Source organism: Tachysurus fulvidraco, chromosome 1, assembly GCF_022655615.1.
Source record: "Tachysurus fulvidraco isolate hzauxx_2018 chromosome 1, HZAU_PFXX_2.0, whole genome shotgun sequence".
Lineage (NCBI taxonomy): Eukaryota > Metazoa > Chordata > Actinopteri > Siluriformes > Bagridae > Tachysurus > Tachysurus fulvidraco.
The window spans coordinates 39,076,952-39,088,498 of NC_062518.1; the positions used below are offsets into that span (position 1 = coordinate 39,076,952).

General features: G+C 40.5%; 1 protein-coding gene across 2 annotated transcripts; it reads left to right on the forward strand.

Annotated features, from left to right (window-relative positions):
- Window positions 1-519: 519 nt before the first annotated feature.
- nelfa (negative elongation factor complex member A) lies at window positions 520-7,897 on the forward strand. 2 transcript variants are annotated; one of them, XM_027178433.2, is made up of 11 exons: window positions 520-783; window positions 2,444-2,615; window positions 2,933-3,094; window positions 3,337-3,426; window positions 3,565-3,689; window positions 3,882-3,951; window positions 4,047-4,135; window positions 4,305-4,416; window positions 4,970-5,265; window positions 5,366-5,465; window positions 7,130-7,897. In XM_027178433.2, exons 1-11 carry the CDS (start codon window positions 574-576, stop codon window positions 7,312-7,314), a joined length of 1,611 nt encoding a protein of 536 aa, XP_027034234.1. In that variant the 5' UTR covers window positions 520-573; the 3' UTR covers window positions 7,315-7,897. The 2 variants fall into 2 exon arrangements, with proteins under 2 accessions (XP_027034234.1, XP_047675762.1); XM_047819806.1 differs by lacking the exon at window positions 520-783 and adding an exon at window positions 2,328-2,357.
- Window positions 7,898-11,547: the final 3,650 nt, after the last annotated feature.

The window sequence follows — 11,547 nt, forward strand, 5'->3', positions numbered from 1 at the left end:
TATATTACTTTAGTGTGATTTTGTACATATTACATATGTGCACTATTTTTAAGAAAGTACCTCAAAAATCCATGATTATTTATAAAAAAACCTTATAAAAGACCCAACTTTTCACTCATGGTGTTGTGAAAAATATCATTTGTAATTAAAATATTCATCTGGGGTCCTGGTGTGTGTGCGTGTTTTCATCTGGGGTCCTGGTGTGTGTGTGTGTGTGTGTGTGTGTGTGTGTGTGTGTGTGTGTGTGTGTGTGTGTGTGTGTTTTCATCTGGGGTCCTGGTGTGTGTGCGTGTATTTCATCTGGGGTCCTGGTGTGTGTGCGCGTGTGTGTGTGTGTGTTTTCATCTGGGGTCCTGGTGTGATTGTGTGTGTTGTTGTTCATCTGGGGTCCTGGTGTGTGTGTGTGTGTGTTTTCATCTGGGGTCCTGGTGGGTGTGTGTGTGTGTGTGTGTGTGTGTGTGTGTGTGTGTGTGTGTGTGTGTGTGTGTGTGTGTGTGTGTGTGTGTGTGTGTGTGTGTGTGTTTTTAGGTAGTCTGTTAAAATGCCGGAACTAATTATTCGTCTTTTTCCAAGATGGCGTCGATGAGGGACAGCGACACCGGCCTGTGGCTTCACAACAAACTGGGCTCGACAGACGAGTTGTGGACGCCTTCGAGCATCGGCTCTCTTCTTACTGTGTCAGTTATCGACAACATCCGACTGTGTTTCTCCAATTTATCTCCTCCAGTGAAACTGAAGCTGCTGCTCGGCATGCTGCATCTCCCGCGCAGGACTGTGGACGAGGTGGGGCTGAGGTTATACTGCGGCCTGATTCCAAACGCAGTAGTGTTTAACGTCCTAGTGCACTAGCTAGGGTGCACGAGCCGTTACGTAGCACCTGCGTAGTGCACTTACAATAGGGAACAGCCTTGCATTTGGGATTGGCCCTAGGGTCTTATAAGCGATAGCAGGATTAGCCAGGTGCAAGAGTTGCTATTTAGTTTGGAACAAAATAAAAAGGGTTTATCTACGAGTTATCAAGTCAGCTTTGAGGATCTGTGCGGTTCAGTTAAAAGCAGTACACGATTATGCATTCATTACCGCAGAGCAAAAGTTAATTAAAAGGGAAAAGTTTCTGTTTAGCAGCGAAGCTATCAGGCTAATGTAGCTAAACTAGTCTAGAGAAGCGTTTAATATTGTAGCGTTTAAAGTCTCCAGTGCTGTTTGGGACGTGGAAACGATTCCCTGTTCTGTCTGTAACACGTTGTGATGGTTAATGATTGATTAAAAGTCGGTCTGTTATTAAACCCCTGAAACTTCAGCGTGAAGCTGATAAAGAGTTGGGAGGAGTTTTACAACACGACACCCTGGGAACTGATGGCTTACTGTTTATTCTTGTATTCACGTCCTGAATAAAGGCAAATAATATACATGTGATAGTGAGTTACCTCTGTGTTCAGGACGTGTTGTTTATATTTAGGACTGAAATCATGTGAATTAGTTGTTGTTGTTGTTCCTCAGCTCAGTGACCACGCCCCCTTTTGTGTAGTGTGTTTTATTTTATTCTCCAAACTTTTACTCATAAAATAAAAACAAAACAAACAATTTCTGTAACTTCCTGCAATTCAGACATCAATATGATGAATAAAAATATCGATATACGGTCTTTTATTCAGGCTGTGATTAATTGCAAATTTAGGAGATTTATAGCAATAAAACAAATTGTTCATTTAAAAAAAACTACACAATGAGGTGAAGAAGTGAGGCTGAGATTGATTTCTTCTTTATTCCCCAGGTCAGGGCTGGTCTCGGCTCTGTTGGTGCCCTAGATGAGATTTTAGATTCGTGCCCACACACCATTGAAAAATTCTGATTTTTCAAAAGTTCACAATAACATAAATAATGTAAGCATTACCATAAATAAGTAGTAATCTAGCCACAGGGATTGCAAGCCAGTGACTTCTGTGTCGACCCCAAGCCCTGATGAACAGGCAGGGTGGACTTCTTTGCAGCGAAGTCATCAATGACTTCATCAAGTGAAAAATTCTGAGAAACATCATTGTTGATGCTGATGACATCAAGTCCACTGAGAAACTCTTATGCCACGGTAGACCAAAAGTAGGTTGTAATCAGCTTGATCGTTGAAAAGCTTCTCTGTGCAGAAGCCACAGGCACTGGGAGTGTCACACTTCTCCTCAGTGCTATCCACATGTTTGGAAAGACATTTGCAGTCCCTATTGATGCAGATATTAAAGAATCTCCACATTTGAACTAAAGACTTTGCAAGTGGGACGGGATATTAGATAACCTCCTGTTGTCATAGACATGGCTATAAGGCATGTTTATTTATTACCTCATACAGTATGAAGTCTCCTGAGGTAGATTACACCCATCATTTAAAAATGTAATCCCAAAACTTTGAAGCAATCCTGATTTCTGATCTTTATCCCATTTTATTCCCCAGATGAAGGACGCTCTGTCAGAAATCATCCAGTTAGCCACAGTGGATTCGGAGCCCTGGGTGCTGATGGTGGCCGACATCCTGAAGTCATTCCCTGAGACTGGTTCCCTCAATCTGGACCTGGAGGAGCAGAACCCTAACGTGCAGGACATCCTGGGAGAGCTGAGAGAAAAAGGTCAGCACATGGCCCTGTTTATACTTATGAAATGAATCAGCTGTTTTTTCACTCGGGTGTTTGAGAATTTACACCTTAACGATCTTGTTCAGCCAAACTTCTCACAACTTATACAGTGTTCCTCTTACCCTTAACATAGACATGATTTGTGCTTAAAGCTTGGCCAATAGAGGCTAATATTGATAACGAGTAAATAAAGTTACTAAATTAGCATTGTGTAAATGTTTGCTTCAATGTTTGGACCATTTCATAAACCTGAAGAATAAATCTCCCTTAATGGATGTTGCCTGATGCCTGTGTTCATTCTCACCTTTCAGTGAGTGAGTGTGAGGCATCAGCCATGTTGCCTCTTGAGTGTCAGTATCTGAATAAGAGTGCTTTGACAACGCTGGTGGGTCCACTGACACCTCCCATCAAACACTTCCAGCTCAAGAGAAAACCCAAAAGTGCCACATTGCGAGCCGAGCTCCTTCAGAAGTGTAAGTGTGTGTGTCTCGTGTTGCTGTCTGTGTGTCTCTATGTCTGTGTCTCTGCGTGTCTGTGTCCCTGTCTGTGTGCACCTGAGTGTGCACCTACGTGTCTGCGTGCGAGTGCACGTGTCTGCGCGTGTCTGTTGGTGAGTGTGCATGAGCGTAATCAGAATAATGCCTTCATTCCTTCTAATGTGTTAATAATCTAATTAGTATCTGTATGTCTTAGCGTATGTTTATTTATCTTGCAGCAACAGAAACTGCACAGCAGCTGAAGAAAACAGCAGGAGTGCCTTTCCATGCTAAAGGACGAGGGCTTGTCAAGAAGATTGACACTACAAGTGAGTACGATAGAACAATTTTACCCTTTCTGCTGTTTTACTCTCTCATTAGTCTGTCCCACATCATCACAGCCCTTTACCCAAACTCACACTAACAGAGTAACATTTGTCTAATATTTCTGCTCTTCATCTCTACAGCACCACTGAAGGGGATCCCCAAAGCCCCGTTCCGCAGCCCCACTGCCCCCAGCATTTTCCCCTCTAGTAACAGGACGCCCATCACCCCAGCACGCACACCGCTGCGCAAAGAGAGAGGGGTCAAGGTAACACTGCACCACACGCCTGGCACTCATCCAACTACTGTATGCAGTTTTGGTTCTCTACACGTTGTCTGTTTGGACATGCAGTCGGACAAATTCTACAAATCGCTTAACGGCAAGAGAAATCGTGTAAAAGTTAAAAATTCCTCTGTGTGGAGTTATTCTTAACTGTCTTCTGTAATTTCTTTCTTTTAGTTATTAGACATCTCCGAGTTGGACATGGTCGGGGCAGGAAGAGAAGCTAAGAGGAGAAGAAAGACACTGGGTACTTCAGAGCTGTAGCAATTAAAGCACTACACTGTGGGCAACTGTTGGATTTATAGGTGTTTTTTTTTTGTTCACTTTCCTTTTTCTTTTCAGACACAGAAGCAGGAGAAAAGGTGGCCAAAGAGGAGACAGCGGTGGAGAATGCAACGCCCGACTATGCTGCCGGCCTGGTATCTGCACAGGTGCGTAATGAAATAAACCGAATTAAATAACAAACACGCACACAATGGTAAATATCAAGTACGTTAAAATATTTACAGAACACCTTTATTCATTCAGCCACCAAAAAAACTGGCTGCTTCAGGTTTGTGCCGTGATGTAGTATGAATAATTAACTCCACTGATTTGCAGAAATTGGGACCGCTGAACAACGAGAGCACGCTACCGTCGACCAGCTACCTCCCAGCCACGCCCAGCATGGTGCCTTCTTCCTCTTACATTCCCAGCTCAGAGACGCAGCAGGGTGAGACGCAGCACCGTCACCTCTTCACTGCCGTTCTGTAACAAAAGATTTCATTCCTAATGCAGCTGTTATTATACTGATATGTGGGGTTTAATACAGAACACATGCTTTGGGTCCAGTGAAGACAAACACAACAGACATTTTGCATTAGATGTTTTTAGCTCATTTGAAATGAAGGAATTTTTTTATTACAAGACAAATTGTGAAATTGACAATATAGTAAGTAAACAAGCGAGTTTAAGGTTTGAACAAAATTCAGCTTTTCCTGAGAGATCTGATAAATCTATCTTGTGCTGAAAGAAACCTTCATGATGCACAGTATTCAGTTTGTCTACGTTAACTGGATTAGGGCCACTGCACTGTAAAATGTAAAGTTTTAAATAAAAAAGATGTTAAAGATGTTATCAGCATGTTAAAGTATACCTGAAAATAGAATAGGGGAAAAGTAATTCAATCGGTTTTATTCAATCTTTAAACTTATTATAATTTTATAACTGATAAACAATCATTGCTTTTTTTGTTTTTTGTATGTTTTTTTAATGCGTTCCTTTAGCCAACACGGGTGCTACAAACCGGCAGCCAGAGGAATCGACGGCGAGCGGCGCCGCAGCCTCTACAATCACGGGTCAGTTTAAACAGAGAGCCGCCATGTACAACGCCAGCACTGCCAGTCCCACGGTCCCCACCTCACCCACCACGCCCACCAGCACACCCCACAACAACGCCCCTCCTCCCGCCGCCACTGCAACACAACCGGACACGGCTACGCCCCCATCCACCACCGCAGCTCAAGCCACACCAACGCCGGCCCCCCAGCAACCACAGCCCAAAAAGAATCTGTCACTCACGGTGAGGACAGCATCCTGCACCGAGCTTTTCCTCTCCATGGCTTTTCCTCTCCCAGCTCTTCAATTGTCTTCATTTTGTTTGTTTTTTTTCCTCACTACAGAGAGAACAGATGTACGCAGCGCAGGAAATGTTTAAAACTGCAAACAAAGTCACCCGACCTGAGAAAGCTCTTATCCTGGGTTTCATGGCAGGATCAAGAGGTACTGTGACCAGGAACATGCACTGCATATTTATTCCTTTAACACCTTTACACTCTCGATTGTGATCAGACTCCTGCTTATATCTCCACATTCAGCTACAATAACCAAAACACAGCCGCACAAACAGTGGTTAAAAAAGTTCAAAAAGCTCTATTAATAGTATAATGAAATTTTATCTTATTTCAACATGACAAAGTGTAATTTATATAATGTGTACTCTTAAATATCATGCTAAGCACAAAGTATTTACATATACATGTGTGAGTAAACATCCACCAGATGGCAGTATAATCGCTTAAATGATGCAGACAGTATGTACACTGTAAAGTGATTAATAGTTTCAAATGAAAATGACTCAAATATAACCACATGTTTAATTATATTTTGAACCTGAGTATATTTAGACATTATACATTGTAAGTAAATTACGTAGTTTGTCAGCAATGCAGAAATATGACCAAAGATCAACAACAAACTCCAGAAGAAGAGGAAGAATTATGAGTGATTTTCTATTGTACCAGGAGAGATAGTGGACTCAAGACAGTTGTTGTTACCCAGTTGCCTTGTTGAGCTAAAACCCATGATAGCCTTCTAACAGCGCAGCAGTGCTGCTAAGTGTTATTGTATTTCATGCCGAGTTTTATTGGCCAGGAATAAACAGAAGAGCTCTATAGTCATGCAAGCTGTGTCTTTAGTGTGTCTGTGTGTAGTTCTTGTGAAAAATCTGTTTTGTGCTTAAGCTTCAGCCGATTACTGCAAAAAAAAAAAAAAAAGCTAATACACTGAAATAAAAGGAAAAACTCGATCCTAAAGTTGCATACGGGAAAATTAATCTTCGAGTTTATTTAATCTAGATTGAGTTAGACCAGTTTGGTGTATAAATGATTCCCAGTCATGTTCACAAAGCCCTTCCCCAGTATCTGAATGGTCCTGACGTGCTGTATAATATTACTGACAGGGGTTTCATGGCAAGAGGTACTATATCAAGAATGCTTTTTTTTTTTTTTTTTACTTGGGACGTGATGGACGACGAACACGGTTATTATTTCTATTTGTTTTGCTTTATATTGTTCTGCTGATGGCTCAAACAGTAGAGCAGGACTAGTAAAACCTTCCTAGATTCAGGATTGAACTATTTTGAACTGACATTTCCCTTTAACTCCAAAAACAACACTAAAACATTATTCCAAATACATTTTAATTAAAGTGTCCTTTTATACCCCAGCATTTTGTCCCTGATTACTGTTTCTTAATGATGTTGGAAGTCACTGATGTTATGTCAGCTGGACACGTTCATTCCCTCACCACCTTGAAGCTAATAGGGTAAAAAAAAAAAACACAGAGAAGCTTAAAAGCACCAAAACTGCTAGCTCCGAGTTTTACCGTTGCACTAACCTGTCAGGAAGCTTTTTTACAAAGAGATAACTCTATACACTCCTCACAGACAACCTCACATCACAAACAATGCTAAAAAAAATTCAATCAAATTCGATCTCTGTACAGATCCATTAGAGTATATATTACAAATAGATATATAATTGTACATATGTAATATTTTGATGCATTCAGTTTCAACATGTGATCGGATACACGATGTAGAAGTCGTATGCCCTGACGACTCGTCGTGTAGACTTTACAAACTTGTCTCATTCTCGCTCTTACAGAGAACCCGTGTCCGGAGCAGGGTGACATCATCCAGATCAAGCTGAGTGAGCACTCGGAGCAGCTTGCTAAAGCGGACGGTACAGGCACCACCACCATGTTGGTGGACACGGTGTTTGAGATGAACTACTCCACAGGCCAGTGGACCCGCCTCAAGAAATACAAACCCATCACCAATGCATCCTGAAGAACTGGAAAACACACACATTTACATGCACACAAATCTCTCACATTGTCTTTTGAAGAAGGCAACACATGTAGACAAATCATATCTTTGTTCTGAGAAACACACACACGCGCGCACACACACACACACACACACAGTATCTGGGCCAAATTGACAGACTTAGCAGTTGTCTTTATAGTAAAGTGGTGTCTAAAACAGAGCAAGGTGGACTTCTTGTTTTGCTGCGCTCACTTCATGGTGGTGTTCCTGTATTGTCAAAAGTCAGGGACCTACTTTCTATGTTTTTGTTTTTGTTTTGTGGTTTGTAATACGTCCTTTAATTATCATTGCCCGGATGTTGAAGATGGGTTGGAATAGAGGTGGTGAAGTTCCTCTGGGACACTTTTAGCTTCTTTGATTGACACCTGTATGTTTGACCTTACATGCCATTACATGTACCAAAAGGCCAAAAAACGTCTACATCTGTTTCAATGTGAACATGTAAGAAGATAATTACATTTGTGAAAAAAAAGAGATAAAACGTAGGTTGTTTGCTGGTTAGATTTTTTTTTTTGTTGGAAAATTATGGAGGATGTTTGTTTTTCAATCATCCAGACGAAGGAAAGAAATAAATCGGTCCGTGTCCGGACAAAAAAAAAAAACGAGTGTTCTCTGAAACCTGTGTTGACATCCTGCAATATACAGATATGAATTTCCAAAATCCAACTAAAGTACAAGGTAAAATCTCTCCTCTGACAGGAAACCTGCGACAGTCTTCTCAACCCTGAGATCAGTGATAAGTGACATCAAATCATGGCTGCTCACAGTTCATAAACACAGCAGTGCTTCTTACCTGAAAATGAGTTACACCTTATATATCAGTTGCTTGTTAAATCTGTAACACTGACAACAGTTCACTGTGAGGAGGTTGTAGTATATATTATATTATTTTGTAGCCTGTATATTATATGATTATTAAATGTTTGGAAAACCTTAAACATTGCAAACAGCACCTGCCATTTTATGAGAAGAGATTCACCGTGTGGCCAAAAGTTTGTGGACAACGGACTTCACTGTTAATACCTTCCTCTATAATGGGAAATGCTTTCTACTAGATTTTTGAGCATTTTGCAAAAAAAATTTTGAGCATGGTTATGATTTGTGCTCAAGAGCATTCCTCATAAAAATGTTCAATGGAGGTGAAGTCAGGAACCTTGGCAAGACACGACTAAGTGTAACTCGGACCTTTGTGTACACAGGCGTTAGTCGTGCTGAAACTCTGGGCCAAGTCAAGAAGCTTTTATTGTCATTTCAACCATATATAGCTGACGCAGTACACAGTGAAATTAGACAATGTTTCTCCAGGACGATGGTGCTACAAAAACAAAGACAGGGCTACAAAGATGAACACAGAGCTAAGGACTTAACTTAGTTTTAGCCATTTAGATGGTATCTGTGCAACCTGGTGCAAACAGTGAGAGACGAAAGATATTGAAAACAAACGATACAAAATACTACAAGACAATACACAAAAGCAGCTCAGACCAGTGTACATACTGTATATTCTATAGTACATGTGCAAAAATACAGGAATGAACAATTACTATAGTAGCAGCAGTTACAGCGCCTTGCAAAAGTATTCATACCCACTGAACTTTTTCACATTTTGACACGTTACAACCACAAAGAAAATTTTATCTTATTGGGATTTTATGAAATAGACCGAAAGAAAGTGGCACATAATTGTGAAGTGGAATGAAAATTATAAACGGTGTCCAATTTTTTTTTTTTTTTTTTTTTTTACAAATAAATATCTGAAAAGTGTGGTGCGCATTTGTATTCAGCCCCCTTTACTCTGATACCCCTAACTAAAATCCAGTGAAACCAACTGCCTACAGCAGTCACCTAATTAGTAAAGAGTGCACCTGTGTGTAATTTAATCTCAGTATAAATACAGCTGTTCTGTGAAGCCCTCAGAAGTGTGTTAGAGAACATTAGTGAACACACCAGACGGGTCAGGGATAAATTTGTGGATAGGTTTAAAGCAGTGTTAGGTTATAAATTAATATCCCAAGCCTTAAACATCTCACGGAGCACTGTACAATCCATCATCCGGAAACAGAAAGAGTATGGCACAACTGCAAGCCTACCAAGACATGGTCGTCCACCTAAACTGACAGGCCGTGCAAGGAGAGCATTAATCAAAGAAGCAGCCAAGAGGCCCATGGTAACTCTGGAGCTGCAGAGATCCGCAGCTCAGGTGGGAGAATCTGTCCACAGGACAACTATTAGTCGTGCACTCCACAAATCTGGTCTTTATGGAAGAGTGGCAAGAAGAAAGCCATTGTTGAAAGAAAGCCATAAGAAATCCAGTTTGCGACAAACCATGTGGGGGACACAGCAAGTATGTGGAAGTAGGTGCTTTGGTCAGATGAGACCAAAATTCAAAACTTTGTGTGTGGCGGAAACCTAATACTGCACATCACTCTGAACACACCATCCCCACCGTGAAACATGGTGGTGGCAGCATCATGTTGTGGGGATGCTTTTCTTCAGCAGGGACCAGAAAGCTGGTCAGAGTTGATGAGAAGATGGATGGAGCTAAATACAGGGCAATCTTAGATGAAAACCTGTTAGAGTCTGCAAAAGACTTAAGACTGTTGCAGAAGTTCACCTTCCAGCAAGACAATGACCCTAAACATACAGCCAGAGCTACAATGGAGTGGTTTAGATCAAAGCATATTCATGTGTTAGAATGGCCCAGTCAAAGTCCAGACCTAAATCCTATTGAGAATCTGTGGCGAGATTTGAAAATCGCTGTTCACAGACGCTCGCCATCCAATCTGACTGAGCTTGAGCTATTTTGCAAAGAAGAATGGACAAAAATGTCACTCTCTAGATGTTCAAAGCTGGTAGAGACAAACCCTAAAAGACTTGCAGCTGTAATTGCAGTGAAAAGTGGTTCTACAAAGTATTGACTCGGTGGGGCTGAATACAAATGCATGCCACACATTTCAAAAATTCAAAATTCAAAAACTTTTCAAAACCATTTATCATTTTTTCCACTTCACAAGTATGTGCCACTTTGTGTTGGTCTATCACATAAAGTCCTAATAAAATACATTTTTGTTTGTGGTTGTAACATTTTGATGTGAAAAAGTTCAGTGGGTATGAATACTTTTGAAAGGCACTGTATATGAGGTATTGTAATGTATTGTGCAAAACAGCAATCGACTGAAAAACAATGTGAAAAACAGCATGTAAACTGTTTGATATGGTGGTGCTGTAGAGTTCAGTTATTAAGGAGTCTGATGGCTTGTGGAAAGGAACTTACACAGTCTGGTCGTGAGGGCCCGAATGCTTCGGTACCTTTTTCCAGATGGAAGGAGAGTGAAGAGTGTGTGGGAGGGTTGTGTGGGGTGAAGAGTGTGTGTGAGGAGTGTATTATTTCCTGTGAAGGGAAATTGTAATGTTAGAGCATACAAAAACATCCTATACAATTGTGTTTCAAACTTTGTGTTAACGGTTTAGAGAAGACTCACATATTGGTGTAACAGGCAGGTCTCCGCAACCGTCTGGTCAGATAATGTAGTTTAATTAACCAGCCAGTTGTATTGTATTCCAAGTCGATTGCACGCCATGTTAAAAGGGAATTGTTACCGAATTGATTTGGCAAATTACTTGTCAGCTTTTCCCCAGTAGCTCTTTTTATGTTAATAGTGAAATAATGGAAAATAAAAGAGCTTTTCAGTACCAAAGAAGACCTGCCCACTCAAATCTTACTTGAATTATTTGAATGGCAAAAATTATTATATAAATATTTTAATTAATAATATTGTAGTTAACAGTGAAATGATTTTCACCTCCTCCTAACTGCCAGGACCACTGAGAAGTTAATTATGATGCTGTATTGGCAATTAATATCACTGTCCTTCAACTTTCCTTCTTCTCACCTTATACATATCGAAGAGAATTCCTGCACTTTCCTTTTCCAGTTTGGTGCTTATTTTACAGCAAAGATGATCAACCATATGCTACTAATTTAACAGCATTTTTGTGATGTGGCTCTTAAAACTATAAATAGCAAGTACAGTGTGAAATGAAAATTACAGTCTGGAAAAGATTTATTTTTGTGGCAGGATTTTTTCCCTTTAAGACACTGATCCCAGAAGATAAGGCAATGCCAATACAAAGGCTTTTAAAATGTTTGATTTGAAATTATCTTTTTTTTCCTTTTTAAACTTCTGATAAAAT

Coding starts and splice junctions, on each gene's coding strand:
- nelfa (XM_027178433.2), top strand. CDS start 574: ATGGCGTCGATGAGGGACAGCGACACCGGCCTGTGGCTTCACAACAAA. Junction 784..2,443: donor CGCGCAGGACTGTGGACGAG/GTGGGGCTGAGG, acceptor TTTATTCCCCAG/ATGAAGGACGCTCTGTCAGA. Junction 2,616..2,932: donor GGGAGAGCTGAGAGAAAAAG/GTCAGCACATGG, acceptor CTCACCTTTCAG/TGAGTGAGTGTGAGGCATCA.